The sequence below is a fragment of the Lytechinus variegatus genome, chromosome 9 (assembly GCF_018143015.1).
Source record: "Lytechinus variegatus isolate NC3 chromosome 9, Lvar_3.0, whole genome shotgun sequence".
Lineage (NCBI taxonomy): Eukaryota > Metazoa > Echinodermata > Echinoidea > Temnopleuroida > Toxopneustidae > Lytechinus > Lytechinus variegatus.
This window is the reverse complement of record NC_054748.1, coordinates 13,348,059-13,368,114: the sequence shown is the minus strand read 5'-3', so window position 1 is coordinate 13,368,114 and position 20,056 is coordinate 13,348,059. Positions and strand designations below refer to the sequence as shown.

Genomic DNA, 20,056 nt, shown 5'->3' with positions numbered 1-20,056 from the left:
GATTGCTGTCGCATGTCGCAGAACAAAGCGAAGCACATGTCGCAGAACAAAGCGAAGCATTGATCGCAGAATAATTTTCAATGATTAACTGCATTGACCAACAATGTATCATCAATCGTTTAAAAAAAAGAAATAATCATTAACTTTTGTGTTATACATGTAGAGCTCAGGGGTCCATTTCACAAAACTTGTTATAACACATTTGCTAACAGTTACAAGCTACAGGTGGGTGTTTCATAAAGCTGTTCGTAAGTTAAGAGCGACTTTAAGAATAACTGGTGATCCTTTATTGTGGTAAATGGTATATACATTGGCGATTGTTAAGCGCTTAAGAAAGGTTCACCAATCGTTCTTAAAGTCGCTCTTATCTACCAACAGCTTTATGAAACGCCCCCCCCTGGTCTGGGTACAGAAATTATTTAATTTGATTGACTATAAATAGTTTCCTTGTTAAGGAAATTGTGCGTTTTATTATTATAATAAGATTTAATTAAACGAGACCAAGTAATTCCTATTTGAGAGCTTTATTTCTACATGTATGACAAAATCTATGAATATTAACCTTCTTTCTCGCACCTCTTTGCTGCTTTTCTTCTTCTTTTCTTCTCGACATATCGCTAACACACAGAGAGTAAGATGCCACATTTTTATTATGATTTCTTCAGCTTGCATGCATGTTTCTATGTGTTTATTTTTGTGTGCATGTTGCATGCTACACCGTTCAATTTTGTCATGCCATCGATGGATTGTTTGGATCATCACATATTTATCCCTTGAGATACCACTGCCGATAATTGGCACCCAGTGTTACATGTACTGTATATCCCATAGAGATTTTAATTCCTCTCGCATCTAAAGGCCACACCACACCTAACGACCCGACTGGTCAGCGACTTGCTTGCGACTGAGTGATGGAGATGTGACGTCACAGATCTTGTCAGCTTGATATTCGCAGACCGGTCAGAGAGAAGTCGCAAGGAGAATCGGAAGGATTTGACATGTTGAATCCAACTTCCAGCCAATCAGATTGCAGAGTTGCACGACGTGTATATGATAAAAAACTCAAATACGCAGTAGTAAGTGCAATTTCTCAGATGCTATGCCAAAAAGCAAAAAGCGCAAGCGTGAGTCGCCGACCGGATCGCAAGGTGTGCGGTGTTGAGGCTTATGACTGCCTTGCGATTCATCTCCCCTCACTCAGTCGCAAGCAAGTCGCCGACCAGTCAGGTCGTAAGGTGCGGTGGCCTTTAAGATTTATGATTTATTGAGGAACGAATCTTGTGTATATTTAGTATTTTGTGATTTTCAGCATTTTCAATCTTTATTCATTCCATTTTTTCACAAGAGCAGGCTGTTTGTCAAGCGAGAACTTAAAATAATTATTTTTAATAGTTGTTGTTTTTTTGTCCATGATATAGGAAATTCATCTGTTTTACATGTTACAACACATACATGTATGTGCACATTTATGATAATTAGCATAAATACAAGATACATGATTAGAAACTTGTTTCAAGTGATATTCAGGTTTTCTGACAAAAAGTTAAAAACTCATTTTTTGTTGTTGTAATATTAAAAAAAATGCCATGTTTTTTTTATTAAATTCATCACCCACTGATAGCCATTGTCTACTAAAATATGTAAAGATTTTTAAAGTAACTTTAAAGTATAACTAAAGTTTTCCTGTAGTTCATTTGTTATAAAAGGAATAATATGCAAAAATGTTGAATAAATTAATCAATGGTAATTCACTGAAGCCTATCATATGTGACCTTGCTTCTCGCTCATGGCTTTTATTCATTGTGCAATCATTGTGTAGATGTTTGTACATGCTGTGTTAGACTTACATGCATATCAACATTTGTGATGTTTCATTTGAGATTTACATGTAGGAAATGAAATGACCCCTGCCTTTATGTGTTTGTAAGGAGAAAGAAAGGAGTTAGAAGAAAGAAAGTTTTAACCATTTGTTAGGGAATAATCTACAATATCAATCTCTTGAATTATTAGTGGGCAGGAGTTTGAATATTTTCCTTTGTAAATTTGGGCAACATCGTTTTGATTAATTTGAATTCTTTGTACTGTATTTTGACATTAACATTGTGATTTGTACCCCTAATGACCCCTGTGACAGAATTAGGCCTACTGTATATTTTTTGTGTTCATGAAACCAACTTGTAGTCCCAAATTACTTGTAGAATAGTTTGGTTTTAGTGTCTGAGTTGTACCAATTTATGTTGATGTTGCAAGAAACTGAAGATCTGGGCCCGTAACACAAAACTTATCATCAATGATCGTAGAACATTTTTCTGCGATTGATTCCATTGACTGCAATGTACAATCAATCGTAAAAAATCAAGCATATGATCAATCGCTAACCTTTGTGTTACGGGACCCTTGATAGCATTTCATGAAACAATCTGTCTTTGATTTATATGGACAAGTGTTATAAGCTACTGAAATCCTCGCATCTGATTGGCTCAGAGCACACAAGTCCATGGAAATCACTGCTTATCTGCTTCATGAAATGCTTCCCCGTTGCAGGTAATAATTTTGAGGTTCAAACCAAACATATTGTATACTTCAATCGATTGCAAATGTATTGAATATCCAGTTCACTTTGTGCAACACAAAAATCACTGTAATTGCATTTTGATCTACATGTATAAGTTTGAATTCACAATCGATGTTTGAAACCATGCAATTGGCAAAATTGCAATCATTGGCAAAATAATTATCTTGCAACATCTCCTATTTACATGTACATGGGTAATACAGTTGACATGTTTGTTTGTAACAAAAAAAGGTTATCTCGTGGTTGTGTCTGAGTTTTAAGGTCCGGAAGTCCTTGTAATAGTAGTCTAACTGCATACTGGTCGAATGTCCTATCCTCCCCTATCCTATCCCTGTTCCACTTAACCCTCTCTCTTGTAAGTCCCCTCCCCTCTCTCACATCCCTCCCCCACCACTCTCATTTCACCTTTTAGATTGAACCACATGTGTACCTTGTCTTCAGATCTTAAATCATTAACCTGTTAGAGACTGAACCCACATAATGGGGGCTGGAGTGTATGGAAACCATGTGTTATAGCAAAATAAATCAGTTTCTAACGGGTTAAGAACATTTTGCCTGTTATAGTTGACCATTGTTTTTTCATATCAATACAAATATTATGGCGCGTATTCTGAAGTCGGGTTTAACTTAAACTCAGGTTCTAAGTTTTGGTTTAAGTATGGATAGCCAATTGTTACATAAATCATCAACGGTAGCGATATCATATTTCAGCTCATTTGGCTCTCAAATCATTCATAATTGTCACCATCGATGAATCGAGAAAGATCACAGTAAACATTAATGTAAGAAACATACAACTTGATAAAAATGTTGACGCTTCTGGCTTCCCATAATTTTAGCACAGAATTAGACCATGGTCTAAGTTAAGCCTGACTTCAGAATTCGGGCCTATGTGTTTTTCATGAAATTCAAACCAATGGATCTCATCCCATGAAGGTAGTATTTCATGAACCATCTTGTCAGTGATTTTCAATGAGTTATCCATTCTCAGCCAATCGGATGCAAGGATTTCAGTAGCTTATAACACTAGTCAATGAAAACCACTGACTATTCGTTTCTTGAAATGCTCCCGAGGTTATTCGCAACTCGATGTGTTTTTCCAGAATTCCATAAATACATGTGATTTACAGATATGGTATATTCCCTTGTAATGCAACCATTTCCATTAATATGCTACATTTAATCCATTGCTAATACTAAAGAATCTGTGTGCAACAGAATTTTGTCATGAAATCATTATTCATGTGTCCCCCAAAATAGAAATATGCATTATTTTGCAAAATGAATTAATTGATTAATCCACAAATAGAAAATAGAAGCTATGGAAAAATATGAATGCCTTTTAATAAAAAAAATAGAGACAAAGAAATTTTTGAAAAATTACCATTAGAGATGCTTTGTTTATGAATCCCTTTATTGTCAAAACAAAATTATCTTTGGCAAATTCTACAATCACGAAGAAGACTTCGATTTTTAAAATAGATCATGGCCTACAATTTTGTGGATCATTAATTTCTTGGTTTCTGTTTATAAGAAGACTGCTCCAAATATCTAAATATTGTTTTGACTTTGTTTTGTTTTTTCCAGGCTGGCAGAAGAGTGAGTCGATCAGTAGCTGCAGTACAAGCACTGAGGAGGGAGGTGTAAAAGGTAAAGTCTAGGCCCCTGTCCTCATCTACTTTCTTAAACCAGTTTAGTGGGATTCAGTTTCATGTGTGGTGGGAACTTTCGAAGCGGTCTTGATGTCAATTTCAAGACCAGTTTTGGTCCAACTTGCGATGTGGTTTTCAAAATCAGTTTGTAAAACCACCTTGCGATATGGTTTTCAAGAACTGTTTGGATGACCATCTCGGGATGTGGTTTTCAAGTCCAGTTTGGAAAACCACCATGCGATTTTGTTTTCAAGACCAGTTTGGGTCCACCTTGCAATGTGGTTTTTCAAGACCAGTTAAGAAAACCACAACACGATATGGTTTTCAAGACCAGTTTTGACAACTACCTTGCGATGTGGACTTCAAGACCAGTTTAGGTCAACCTTGCGGTGTGGATTTCAAGACCAGTTTGGAAAACCACCTTGCGATGTGGATTTCAAGAACTATTTGGAAACCTTCCTCGCGATGTTGATTTCAAGACCCAATTGGAAACCTTCCTCGGGATGCCGATTTCAAGACCAGTTCTGGTCCACCTTGCGATATGGTTTTGAAGACCAGTATGTAAAACCACCTCGCCATGCTTTGCCTCGCTTAACTGGTCATGATCAGATCATGCAAAGGAGTGTAGGGAATTGTCATTGCTGATACATAATGACAATCCCCTTCTATCTTTTGGCTGCTCAAGACTCACTGGTGTCTAGTCCCCATCCTTGTGTTGTTATACTAACCACTGCACATGTCTGTTTATACATTTACTTGTAATGTAGTGATGTCCACCAATCTTCATGTTGTGTATTGATGTATATACACACATGCACACACAGGCACATCTCACACAACATTGCACTTGATTGCCAAATGGTGTGGCTTTATTTTGTGCATTAACACACATGGATGTGGTTGCACCCACAGTGCTTGCGTCTGTTTGGTCACCTATTTCACTTGATTCTCCAATGAAATCGCTTTATTCTGTGCTTTGACAAATAGCTGATTGAGAGATGCGGTTGCATCAACAGTGCTTGCGTCTGATTGGTCAATCATTTCACTGCATTGTCCAATCATATCACTTTATTTTGTGCATGAAAACAGGAGATGCATTTGTCAATTCTTGATCACACCATGTCAATACAAGGCAATGATGTTTGACATGTGGTCACATTTACCCAAGTACAGTGTGCACTTCACATCATGATTGCCTCATTGAAACACTTATCTTACAAAGTTAATAATAAATAGATTGGCCTGTATTTTGTGAACCTTTTCATAAAACTTGTGATTGGAACAAATTTGCAGTAACAGTTATAAGCTACTGAAATCCTACAATCTGATTGGCTGAGAGTAAATTTGGTATAGAAATTGTGCACTTGTTATTTTTGCAAGATTTTATGAAACTTGACCCTGAAATCTGGTTTTTAGTTAGACCAAGGACTAACTCTGTGCTACAATTATGGGAAGCCAGCAATGTCATGATTTTGTTTACATTGCATGCTTATTATGTTTGCTGTGCCCTTTCACAATTCTATAGTGGTGAGGACATATGTCAAATTTATCCTTCCCAGACAATAAAGAATTATTTGGGAATCAAATGAGCTGATACATTGAACCTGTACTGTTAGAGATTTATGTCACCATTGGCTATCCATAGTTACACCACAACTTTAGACCAGAGATAGAATTCAACCCAAGTCCAGAATACAGGCCATAGGATGTGATGTGTTTAGGCTAGAATTATCGTGTCAGAAATACGTGTGTTCGAATTCCACCACGGTCTGGCGTCCTTTGGCAAGGCGTTAATCCACACTTTGCCACTCTCGACCCAGGTGCTAAATGGGTACCCGGTAGGATGTGAAAGTCATTGTAGCTTGTCCAGTACTGTGTGCGCCTCACCGGCGACTGACTGGAATACTCCCCAGGGAGTGGAGGATGTGCACACGTTGTGTGCAGGAATGACTGATTGAATCCGATGACCGGGGTAATAATATATCTGTAAAGCGCTTTTACATGTCGTTCCGATGTATTGAGCGCTATATAAAAAAGCGGATTATTATTATTATTATGATTATTACTATCACTATTCTTCTGGCCACCTGCGTTTGATCGCAACTAAGAAAAAATAAAACTTGAATCCTAAATGTAGATGTCTGACTGTCGTAAAAGGTAAAGCTGTCTTTGAAATCAAGATTTTGCTTCAAACGTACATGTAGGCTGTTTTGCAATATAATAGGCCTCTCTTTAAAAGAGTGTCATACACGCATGTATGTTGCACTGTTTGGGCCCAGTGTCAATGCTGTTAGTATTTCAGTTTAGCACTGAAGATGTGTAAACTGAGAGTCTGACCGATATTAAGTGATGTACATGCACCGTTTGAGATGCTGTAAAAAACAGCCTATGATACCCATAACAATTTGAGATGCTGTGTGTCGAGAGGATTGTTGATTACCCATAACTGTTTAAGATGTTGTACTGTGTGGAGTGCATTGATTGTTCACCCATAACTGTTTGAGTTGATGTATTGTGTAGAATACACTTCCGATTGTTCACCTACATGTATAACTACCTATAACCTTTTGAGATGTTGCTATTCGTAGAGGGCGCTGTTGATTGTTCACCCATAACTGTGTGAGAATTCTTGTGTGACATCACCATTGCATCCCACTCCTGACACCTCACTTTCATAACATTACGTGTATTCCACTGCTATCTGTCACCCATCTCACCCAGTTCACTCCTCCAGCCTGGAAGACAACCGCAACGACAGCGCCTACGAGCTCATCGACGAGTCGGAGATCCCCATCGGGAGCAGCACGGGGGCCGGTGTCCACGGAGCAGTCGGGATAGCCGCGGGGATCGCGGTGACAGGTACGCTTACATCCCCTTTTTGCCTATGTTGCATTTTAATCATGATCAGCAAAAGTCCCTACATTTTATACATAGTACTATACAGGAGATGTACTGGTTATATTTTGTGCTCTGTCACATCGGCGTAGCTCCCTCCGAACTGGCCAAATCTGTTGTACATGTACGTTACTGCCAATGGCATACTATCTAAGATACTATGCCATTGGCAGTAACGTACATGTAACAGATTTGGCCAGTTATCTGTTGATTTGGAGCCAGCTTTGTTGGTATGACTGTAGCTTTTCATCTACATCATTCATTTAGCATGAATTCTTGGAATGAATACCCTGAATGGATTCATGACACACACATTAATGTAGATACATGTAGGTTCTTCCTTACTACAAAGATATCATCTCAATATTTCCACTTGTTGGGACATTGATGACATGCATTTCAATACATGTACGAGAGTTTCATAGCATGAGATTTAATTCATATTTTAAGGATCTGTTGGTATTTCTAAGAAATATGGTGTATAAATGCATGTTTTTGTCTCCAGGGAAAAGTAATTTGGGCCTGTTTGTTTGTTTGTCTCAGAAAAAAAACAACTCTTTCCACTTTGTTTTGTTAGGGCAAAATAAGTGCTTTTGATCGTTTTTTATTTGAGCTGTACAAACTATGGACTGTTGTCATCACTCATGCATTGCTTTGCCAGTAAAATGCATGTTGATTATATCACACACACACTTTATTTTTTCATTGGTCCTCACTGCAAACACCTTACGGATCACTTTAGATCCAGGATGTATCGTTTGCAAATTTGGCCGCTGTCGGGAATCACTGAAACTGCAAGAAACAAAATCAAATAAATGCATTATGCATCGTCACACTGTCTTGTCAAATGCTGGATGTTTCTTGAATATAACGATGAATGTTTTTTTCTTAAAATTTTGTTTTGTTACTCAGCTTTCATAGTTTTTTAGTGTTAATTTTTGTCTCACCTGCGAAGCAGAGTGAGACTATAGGCGCCGCTTTTGCGACGGCGGCGGCGTCAACATCAAATCTTAACCTGAGGTTAAGTTTTTGAAATGACGTCATAACTTAAAAAGTATATGGACCTAGTTAATAAAACTTGGCCATAAGGTTAATCAAGTATTACTGAACATCCTATTAGAGTTTCATGTCACATGACCAAGGTCAAAAGTCATTTAGGGTCAATGAACTTAGACCATGTTGGAGGAATCAACATCGAAATCTTAACCTGAGGTTAAGTTTTTGAAATGTCATCATAACTTAGAAAATATATGGACCTAGATCATGAAACTTGGACATAAGGTTAATCAAGTATCACTGAACATCCTGCATGAGTTTCACGTCACATGACCAAGGTCAAAGGTCATTTAGGGTCAATGAACTTTGGCTGAATTGGGGATATCTGTTGAATTCCCATCATAACTTTGAAAGTTTATGGATCTGATTCATGAAACTTGGACATAATAGTAATCAAGCATCACTGAACATTTTGTGCAAGTTTCAGGTCTCATGATTAAGGTCAAAGGTCATTTAGGGTCAATGAACTTTGGCCGAATCGGGGGTGTCTGTTGAATTACCATCATAACTTTGAATGTTTATTGGTCTAGTTCATTAAACTTGGACATTAGAGTAATCAAGTATCACTGAACATCCTGTGTGCGTTTCAGGTCACATGACCAAGGTCAAAGGTCAATGAACTTTCTCCGAATTGGATGTATCTGTTGAATTACCGTTATAACTTTGAAAGTTTATGGATCTGATTCATGAAACTTGTACATAAGAGTAATCAAGTATCACTGAACATCCTGTGCGAGTTTCAGGTCACATGATCAAGGTCAAAGGTCATGTAAGGTCAGTGAACTTTGGCCATGTTGGGTTTTTTGTTGAATAACCATCATATCTCTGTAAGTTTATTGGTCTAGTTCATAAAAGGTGGACATAAGAGTAACCATGTATCACTGAACATCTTGTGCGAGTTAGAGTAGTATTCAAAGTCAGCACTGCTGCTATATTGAACCGCGTGATGCAGGTGAGACGGCCAGAGGCATTCCACTTGTTTGATAAATCAACTTACTTTTACAAAAAGTTTGCTGTGGGTTATTAAAGTCAGAAAGGAGATTGCTCGTCAGGTCGCTGTTCCATAATGCCATGCTCCCACTTCGCGCAATTGGCCTGTGTGAACTGATGCTAGAATTTGTAACTAATTCAAAATATTTTTTCCGTGATCAGTACAATTTTGATGACTTGATCTAGTACGATCTGATATGATCACTATGATCAAGACCACCGTTTAAATTATGGCACAAGTAATGACAGTGGGAACTAGTTATCAAGCTGTTCTTAAGTTGCGCATGATGTTATGCATTACTTGCGACCCTCTCCAATGCTACATGTATGTAGCTGACTAAGCAGCTGAGATTTCATAAAGCTGTTTGTATGAGAGTTAAGAGTGACTTTAAGAATGACTGGTGATCCTTTCTTACGCACAAAATATCCTCCAATGAACACTGAATGGTGAATGTCATTTACAACAAGAAAGGACCATCAGTTGTTCTTAAATCACTTTTAACTTATGAACAGCTTCATGAAACTGCCCCCACTCATGTGTAAAGTCATGTGTAACTTTACAATACCTCGTACATGTAGGTATTTCATAAAGCTGTTTTTAATTTACAATCGATTTTACAAACAACTGGTGACCCTTTTTTCAAGAACTTAATTAACACCAATGAAAATCTGGGGCCCGTTGCAGAAAGAGTTCGCATTCGATTGCAACTCTTAAAATCATGCGCAACTTGATTTTCAATCAATCAACAGCGCGCATTTGGGACTTGCGTTTGATTTTTTGACTTGCGTTTAAACACAACCCTTTCTGCAACAGGCCCCTGGTGCTATTATTTAGTAAAAGAAAGGATAGCCAGTTGTTGTAAAGTTGTTGAAATGTACAAATGGCTTATAAAAAAGGCTTGCCATTGACAAATCATGGGGAAATTGAATCAATGCGAAATTTGCAAAAGGCTAATTGACTTGCATAATATAATCCGTCCGTCATGAGAGCCTGTCGGACTAATGCGATAAAAGTTTGGACAGCACAAATTTGACTGAACTCGTGATCGGTATTTACTTTGGGTCGTCACAGTTCTAGTTTCCAACAATCCCAATTCCTATAGACTCTTAGCAGGTCTCGTGATTGCTACATTGTAAACCAAAATAAATAACCTTTGTGAAGTTACATGTTTCGAAGTGAAAACACAAAGTTTACTTCTGGTTGGTTAGTCTACTAACTATTGCTCTTCTATATTAGACCTCCCAGATATGCCAGCGTCTATTAATAACGCCCCCACACATGCAGCCGAGTGAAAGACTTGAATCCCTTCTCTGTTATGAGATTAGCCCTGATTTCCCCATGATTTGTCAATGGAATGTCGCTTCAATATGAAAAAAACACCAGATTATCTATCATTTTTATTGGCATCAGACAAAGTTGAATTCCCTTGTCTCTTTTAAAAAAATATGAATAAAAAATTCACTGTATTTATTTCAAAGTTGATTCATAGGGTTGTAATAAATATATGCCCTTCAAAAATGTAAAATGAGTATATCTCCTTTTAGCACAACAAAAAAGGGGAGCGTTTCATGGAAGTACTTGTCGGACATTTTAAACTATTTTTACCAACATCAATTTCGATTGATATTACTCTCAGTACTTTTTATCTTGCCTTGTAAAGTATATAACTACTCTTCTTGATTACCAGAATTAGAGTTCTTAGATTTTTATATTTTGGGGGAAGTCTACTTTTCTGAAGGACACATTTATTTTTGTGTTACAGGACAGATGGGAAAAATTATAATTGGCACAAAAATACCCAATGCTAGTGGGAGGGGGGATTGGGCCTTGGATAATTTATTTCAGACCTTGAATACTGAATTTGGCTGTTAGCTTCATGTTTTATGTTTAGTGTTGCGGAAAGTGAAACAATGAGAAAATAACAGAAATATTTCCACAGACATTAGGCATCAATCATTTCCAATGCAGTATTATATGAAGTGAGAGAATAAAAGGATATTTATTTTCTTATGTACTTGAACGTTCACCTATTTAAACTTTCTCAATATTTTTAGTGTTATGGCAAGTGAAATAATGAGAAAATAAGAGAAAGTATATGCAAAGACATGATTTTATGACATCAATCAATACCAAGGCAGTATTTATTTACATGAAATACAAGAAAAAACAAATTATTTTATTATATACTTGTACACATGCACTTATTGAACGTTGTCATTTTTTTTCTGATTCCTTGTCTTTACCTATGACCTCTAACCTGTCCCAACCTTCTAATATCTTTGTTGAATTTTCCTCCTTTTTTTCTCTTCTCTTCGTCTTGATATCCCACAATGCAATTTCCCGGATTGTGTGAGGTTTTCTATTCTCTGTCCGCTCACAGACGAAGGTAGTATATGTGACGAGATAAACGGTGTTGGTTTTTTCCTTCTGTTAGATTACATTTTCCTTGCATTTTTCACCTGTGTGTGTTTTGTACATGTACCTCTGTTTGTAAATTTGGTACATCCAGGATAACCGTTTCTCAACAGTATCAAGTCTTGACAATAGTCAACATTGTATAGTGGACTGCTTATCAAAATTGACTTGAATCATAATCGCCTAATGTTGAAATATTTTTTCAGATGGGAATATGCAGACACATCTTCAAAGTCAAATTTTGTATACGTCAAAGATGTATCCGTTTCATTTCGCTTTAACTACCTATTGAATTATATATGCTAATGCTAAATGTTATTGCCAGTGGCAATAGTATAATGGGACAAGCAGGTAAATATAAATGAAATACATTACGAAAACAGGTAAAGAATTTTTTCCCAAATTGAGGAGTGAAACCAGATCAATTTTAAGCAAGAAAAGTTGTGTGCCTCTATTTGGTTTATCTTAAAGTAATCTCTTACAATGGCCTTGATTATTAAATGGCCAATGTTGGCCATTCATGACACTATTGGTGAATCGGTTATCCTGGATTTCTCATGGTGTTAGTAATAGTGTTGTAGATAATGGTAACTTGCTTTGTCTGTGCTGTTATGTGCTATTTTTCTGTTATGTCTATTTGTGTGTTTTATGCATTATGTCTGCCTGTGCGTATACATGTATGTACCTGTATGTTTTTGCATGCTGTGCCGGTTGATGTTATTATTGAATTAATGTTTTTATTCACTCCGCGTTAACACAGCAATTGCACATTATTTTTTTTCTAGTAACCATATTGCTTGCTCCATGCATGTTTGTAGTACTGTAGTTGGTGTCCATAGATGTACAAATTATACCCATTTGCTATGACAAAGGAACTCCCCTTTACTGTGACCAGGGAAATCCCCTTTCCCATGACAAGGGAAATCCCCCTTCATATGGAAGGGATTTTTCCCTTTTCTGTGGCTGGGAAATCTCTTTTCCCATGCCAAGGGAAATCCCCTTTCCCCCTTACAAGGGAAAATCCCCTTTCCCCATGACAAATGAAATCCCCTTTCTCATAACAGGGGAAATCCCCTTTCCTATGACAAAGGAAGAAAAAAAATCATAAAGAGACTGGAACCAGCCAGTGACCATTTGAGCAAATGCCATTAATAAATGTTTTATTTTATAAATTATATTGATAAATATTTTTTTTAAGAATGAAGGGATTTTTTTAAATATTGTAAATTTCTTAAATTTCAGTCCATCTATTAATCCAGTAAATTTGTGATTTGTCAACCCCTCCATTTGTACCATACTTTAGAAATGGTAATTTCATTTTTTTTTTTCTCAAGATGTTTGTAAGTTAATGCATCTAGTACAGTCCTTCATTATAACACAGAGAGCCAAAATGTGAAAAATGGATGTACACTGTATGTTTCTTAGTGTTCATTTCCCACGCTCTGCTGTTGAAGAAAGCAATATTTTTACATGTAGTTATCATTCCTAGAAAGTTATGAATGATGTGATTGTCAATAAGTGCTGACAAATTGAACCTGATGTTGTTTGAAGGTTTGCATGGTGGCATGTACAATTGCTGATGTGGTTTACGGTACACCATGTGGAGTGTTATGGAAACAGTGGATAGAAGAAGAGAAGAAATGGATAGGCGAGAAAGTGGAGATTTGAGTCTCCTGAAGATGGACAGTCAACCTGTCCGATACGTCAACTACTCTACTACTCATCATCTCTACTCGCCGACTCAAGCCAGCATCTCCTCATCAGCTCTCCTACTCAAGCTGTTCTCACTAAACATTCCTTCTGGTTTACAGTCCTTTTCAGGACTACTTTCAAGAAAGAATACTCTACTCTCAAATCTCCACTTTCTCGCCTATCCATTTCTTCTCTTCTATCCACTGTTTCTATAACACTCCACATGGTGTACCGTAAACCACATCAGCAAATTGAACCTGGGCTTTCACTGATTTGTGTCACCATTGGCATTCCATAGTCAAACCACGACATCAGTCCTGAGTTTGAATGAAATCCAAGTTCAGGATACAGACCCTCTGATGTTCTGAATAGTGGTAACATGTTAATGATATGCAGGATGACAGAAATAATGTAGCGAGCCTTATGATTACGATATAATGCAGTGCCAGTAGTAATGATGTAATGCAGGGTGATAGTAAAATTATTAACCAGGGCGAGAGAAAAGATAGAAAACACACATGGTGATGGCAAAGATATTATCCAGGGTGATAGTATGGATATTACCCAGGTGATAGTGATAATGTAGCAGAGGGTGATAGTAAAAATATTACTCAGGGTGATACTAAAATAATATGCAAGGTGATAGAAATGATGGAATATGGGGAGATTAAAAAGATGTTGTGCAGGATGTTGGTAAAGCTATTACACAGGATGATAGTAAATATGTTATACAGGGTCGTAGCGAATATGTTACGCAGGGTGATAGAAAATATATAACACGCAGGGTGATAATAAATACATGTATGTTATCCAGGGTGATAGGATAGTAAAGATATTACACACAGGGTGATAGTAATTATATTACACACAGGGTGATAGTAAATATGTTATGCAGGGTGATAGTAAAGATATTACACACAGTGTGATAGTAAAGATATTACACAGGGTGATAGAAAATATATTACAGACAGGGTGATTAGTAAATATGTTACGCAGGGTGGTAGTGAATATGTTACGCAGGGTGATAGTAAAGATATGTCACACATGGTGATAGTAAATGTATGTTACACAGGGTGATAGTGAATGTATGTTACACAGGGTGATAGTGAATATGTTTCGCAGGGTGATAGTAAAGATATTACACACAGGGTGATATGTTACACTGGATGATAGTAAAAATATTACACGGGGTGATAGAGCATAAATTACGCATGGTGATAGTAAATATATTGCACAGAGTAGTGAATATATTACGCAGGGGGATAGGTAAAGATATGTAACAGCTGGGAATGGCTCTAGGACAGCGTCATATTGGAGGACAACTGACCTGGTGCTGGGTTCCCCCAGGAAGAAATGTTCAGAAGAGAAGGGACCTGGGGCTTGTTTCATAAAGAGCTACAATTATTTTGATTTTGCTATTATGGCAACTACCCTGGTAACATGCCTCAGCAGCCAATCAAAATCATGGATTCCTTGGTCGTTGCCATAATGGGAAAATCTACAAAGCTCTTTATTAAGTGGGTCCCTGGGGTTGCTTCTTAAAGCTGCTTGTAAAGTTTTGTGAAACTTTAAAAACAATTGGAATACATGTATGACTGTGACAATTTTATATTTTATTGATTTAATAGTGTTAGCTGAAATTTTAATAAACCGAATGTATACATCCCTTTCCATTGCCATAATTTTATTTTATTACACTGTAAATATATATTTTAACACAGATCATAAAATATTATTTGGTTGGTTGTTACAATGTACTTCATGAATTACATGTACTTTACATAAACCAACTCCCTATTCTACAAGGTTAGATTAATGGTCCTTCCTCTACTAGCTATTTTTATTTGTATATATTCATAATTTGAAACTTATTTTCAGGGTGGAATATAGTTGATTTAGAGTTTATTTATTTCTATGGTCGTCATATTCATACCCCAATATAGATTTGCATGTATGTAGATTTGTTTTTGAATACCTTGTCAGTATAAATCCCTTTTCAGTGTTTTCCAGCCCCCATTCTTTTTACAAGTTCAAATACTGGTTGAAATGCATATTCAATTTTATTTTTCTCTAATTGGTAGCCTATAATCCAGGCAGAGGTTGTAGCCTTTGTCTTTGCCTTTGTAATAATAGTAATAAGCATTAATTTACATAGCGCAGCTTTTACATATGGATATATTCAGCTGCGCTTGTTCAGAGCTCTTTTTACTTATTTTGGTCTACGCAGCATATTTTCTTAACTAAAGAGATATGTTTTTTAATTTTGATTTGAAGAGAGCCAAGGATGGCAAGGACTATACGAGTCTTACATGCTGTTTTGTGAAACATGAGCAATAGTTTGATACAGAAGACTATGAACGCAGCCACCATCTTTTCACTCCGGTCTTGTGTTAGTGGTTTTCTTTTGTCAATGAATATCCATGGCAGTTTTTTTTGTCATGATAAGAAGCCACAATGAATCCTAGTCAATAAAAGAAAACAACATGTAATGCAAGACTTGAGTGTATTCCTTGGCCCAAAACTAAATCTTAGTCTTTGATTTTTTTTCTTAATGAAAACAAAGTTTGTCGTCAATGTTTTTTTTTACCTTTTTGTTTTATCAATGAATATATGATGGCAGTTTTTTGTCACGAGAAAACCACAATGAATCCTAGTCAATAAAAGAAAACACAAGTAACGCATGACTGGAGTGTATTCCTTGGCCCAAAACTAAATTTTAGTCTTCAATTTTTTTTCTTAATGAAACAAAGTTTGTTGTCAATGTACATGTATGCTCAAGATCACAGTTTTTGAGTGCTTTAGTGAATAAAAAATATCCTCAAGATTACAATGAAATCCTATCATAAATGAGCGGAATTAAGTATTTCTTTTTGTCACAAGGGTGATTATTATTTTAAAGCCTTTTTTTTATCGTGTGTTGTTTTGTTTCATAGACTCGACACAGACAATGTTGTAGCATTACGCCTGCAAGTGGATTATAAAATATATCCTATGTTTGTTCTTCAGGTGTTATTGGAACAAAGCTGGACATGACACCGCTTACTGGAGTAAATAGGAACACAAACCAACAGATAGAGCCATCACCTAGCAACCACAACCACCAGAGTAGTGATTGTGGGGAAGACGGCATCCAATCCGAGCTCAAGGATATCACCAATAATAATCTGTACAATACAGGGGAGTCTGCAATAACATTTATAGGTACATGTGTGTCCTAGGGCATGTTTCACAAACACAAACTTATGGGGCGTTGCTAGAAATTTGCGATCAATCGCAAGTCAAGTTTTGTTCCTGAAATCAAGCATATGCCGTGCAATTAATTGCAAATTTGCATTTGATTGCTAATCTGCTTCATGAAACAAGGAATGTAGTCTGATTTGCTATAGTTAAAAGTGATCAATCAATTGTAAAATTGCAACAGAATATATGCGATTGAACGCAAATATTTACTTGCAACACTCCCAATTGCCTAAGTTTGATAACTAAAGTTCGATGCACACTGCGCGATCCATTGTGACCTGATTGTCAAAGAATTTGTAATAACATCTGATTTGAACATTCCTTTCTATATGATTTGAACCTTTTAGTCCCGGAGAGTGGTATGAACACTGAAATCAAAGTTCTAGTCTATTTAGAGCCTTACTGTAGGAATAAAAGTAAGTTCATTCCCAAATTGTAATGATGTTATCATTGGCTGTGATGTGAAATCATTTGAACCACAAAGATTTCACCAAAACAGAATCTTGACTTTGGTATTCCGAGCATTATGCCAAACTTCAAGTTACATAATTTTACTAGGAAATTTCATATTTAAAGATCTCAAAATGGGTTTGGACAGAATCCAATAAAATGGCCACCCAAATGTTTGTACGTATAAATAAAAAATATGTGCCAAATTACTCTGGGAAAAAATATGTAATTGCTGAGAAATTAGCACAGAATTCCATAACATGTTTGGTACTTTTTCAAGTAATATTAGTACATTGCCCCACGGTTTTTGCCTGTTTTGTGTCAGTGATCTTTAGAATCATCGGTTTTCAGATGAAATTTCATAATTTCACAAAGATCAGTTATTTCAATGTACCATATCTAGATCTATGACAATATTGTGGCAATTAACCTTGATTTTAAAGAATTTCTCTTGAAATAATTTTTTGCTGCAACTACATGTATTTTCTTTTACCCTTAAAAGCAAAATGCTACTTGTTCAGATATTGTGTTGTATCGGATCATATAGTGTGCGCCAGCTTAGTTCATCACTTGATATTGCTTTGTTCTCAGCACCGCCTAGCAGCACCGAAAGCCCCGACATCCGAGACCTGATGGACACGCCCACCCATCGGCGGAGCAAGCTGGTGGAGAAACTCTCCAGCATGGACTCAGAGCTCTCCGAGGCCAGCACCCTGGTTAGCTTCAACTCCTCCGACACCCTGGGCAACGACAGCGACACCAGCTCCACCAGCGGCATCGACGTCCGGAGCAGGAGGTCGAGGATAGCCCACCATTCGATCAGGCCGGTTATGTCGGATACGGAGGTGGAGTTGAACGGGGTAAGTAAGCGGGGTTATAAGCTACTGAAATCTGATTGGCTCAGAACATATTACTGATGATTTGCTTCATGAAACACTCCCCAGAAAAAAGCAAAATGTTACAAAAATTAGTTATGCTCCCCTCTCCAAAGGGAAAGGAATGGTACTAAAAGTTTATGAATTTTAATGAGTTTTTCTGCAATTGTATGCACAATATGCCTTCTATAGGGAGGTGAGTCTTTATTTGTCTGGAAAAGGCAATAGCATCAGGCTTTTTTGAAGGACTTGTGCCCCATGCTATTTGTCGCTTATTCACTCATTGTGTTTTATGGTCATTTTCAACAATATCACCGATGTCTTGGCTCAGATGGTTGAGCCTCCGCTTCACAACCAGGAAGTTAGGTGTTCAAGCCATGGCCGAAAAGATCTGACCAAAAGATGTTAAAAGAAGGGAGTTGCTACCAACCTGTTTGGCACTCAACAATCAATTGGGCAAAATTAATTTTCAGAAGTCTTCTATTTCGTATTTCTTTTTCGAACAATGAAATATAGATAATTTATTATTATTATTGTCGTAATGTGTATTTTTCCCTCCAATCTTCAGTCATCCATGACCCTGTCCAAACGCAATACACCCGCCCGTTGGTCTATGAAGAGTCGCAAGTCGGCCGGCTTCCGTTACCATGGCGGCGACATGATAGCGACCGACTCCGACACTTCAGAAGTGATACTCAGGAGATATGTCTTTGAAGCTTTTGTGGGTAAGAGGATTTTGTGTTTTTGCAGATTTGCAGCTTCCAATATAATGAGCCAATTTATAATGCGCAGATGTTTGCCATGTGTTGTACATTTGATTTTCATTTTAATTGAAACTATTTACACATAAGACAATGGAGAGTGATCAGCTCAAAACAACTAATCTCAAAAAATTATAAGTGAATTATACAAATGGATCAAAGCTGTACATCATGTATGAAACAATGATAAACATGATTTCTTCTACCATACTTGTTGCTTTTTGTGTAACATTGGAGATCTTCTATTTTGCAGTGCAGTCAAATTCTGACAATGTGGGAGAACCCTTAACCCTAAAAAGACTGGGGGGGGGCTGATTCAGCCCCCCCCCTCGACATTTTTCGCGATAAATCCGCTGTGCGAAATTTTTTGAACGCGTCGCTCGCTGACTTTTTACTTTCAAGTCTCGCGCAACTTTTGAGACCAAAATTGTGACCCCCGGTTACGCGGTTCCGAAATTACGCAACATTTCGTAAGTGCATGCAGACCCCAAATTACTCAAAAACGTGAATTTGTGTACAAATCCAATGCAAATAGTGTTCTTAGCCAAAATTCATAAATGTTTCATTATTTTTCCTTTTACTGCTTAAATTCAATTAATTTTATCTTGTTTAAGGTCAAAATAAAGTCCCCGACAATTTCCATTGAAAAAACAATAAAAAACAAAAAGTCGAAAAACAAAGAAATACATAAGAAATTTAGAAAACAATAGAATACATAAGAAAATAAATTTGATTTTGAAATTTTTTAAAAATCAATTTGATCAGATGCCTATCTAAAGTATGTGAAACAAAAATTAGCATTTCAGGGGCATTATTTTATTAATTAGAGCAAACTTATGATTTTACGCATAAATTAGCATAATTAATGAGACATGAGATTTTTTGCCGAATTTGATGTTATAGTTTTGTAGATAATGCCATGGGTAACGCATGTGCCAATTTTCGTCGCGATCGCGTGATCAACGGCCGAGATCATAAGGGGGGCTGAATCAGCCCCCCCAGTCTTTATAGGCGTCGAAATAGCCCAGTCTATTTAGGGTTAATTCTATGATATTAAAATAAAAAATTCTCTTTTCTTTCTCTTTTATAAAGTGAAAGATCGGTCGCCATTGTGGGATCAGCCGTTATTCTGGGAGGATTCCTTCCTGGATGCCGTTGCTGCGGAGAGGGACGCTGTCGGGTTAGATCAGGGACCAGCCGAGATGATACACAGGTAAGCATTCCTGACCTAACACCAGTGTCCTTTCACAAGACATTGTATTCCATTTATTTCTATCTCTTTGAAAATATTAATATGCTCTGTATCTGGTCACACGAGGGAAGACTTGGTCAAATATTTGAGTTTCTTGAGAGATGATATATACGTACATGTATAGGGGGATGCAAGCATTCCTGACCTACATGTACATGTAGCACCAGTGTCTTTTCACAAGGTAGTGTCATGTGTATCCAAT

The 20,056-nt window shown here is 37.0% G+C and overlaps 1 protein-coding gene across 8 annotated transcripts in view; it reads left to right on the top strand.

Moving 5' to 3' along the window:
- The window catches only part of LOC121421004 (MAP kinase-activating death domain protein-like), a 106,129-nt gene that overhangs the window by 63,953 nt on the left and 22,120 nt on the right, over nucleotides 1-20,056 (top strand). For 2 of the 8 annotated variants that reach the window (XM_041615582.1, XM_041615579.1), the window contains 8 exons: nucleotides 629-631; nucleotides 4,163-4,225; nucleotides 6,949-7,086; nucleotides 11,550-11,555; nucleotides 16,283-16,477; nucleotides 17,558-17,826; nucleotides 18,410-18,566; nucleotides 19,695-19,815. In XM_041615582.1, the coding sequence (XP_041471516.1) occupies nucleotides 629-631; nucleotides 4,163-4,225; nucleotides 6,949-7,086; nucleotides 11,550-11,555; nucleotides 16,283-16,477; nucleotides 17,558-17,826; nucleotides 18,410-18,566; nucleotides 19,695-19,815 (952 nt within the window). The remainder of the gene's footprint in view (nucleotides 1-628; nucleotides 632-4,162; nucleotides 4,226-6,948; nucleotides 7,087-11,549; nucleotides 11,556-16,282; nucleotides 16,478-17,557; nucleotides 17,827-18,409; nucleotides 18,567-19,694; nucleotides 19,816-20,056) is intronic. The other 6 variants (XM_041615585.1, XM_041615580.1, XM_041615586.1 and 3 more) reach the window with 4 other exon arrangements.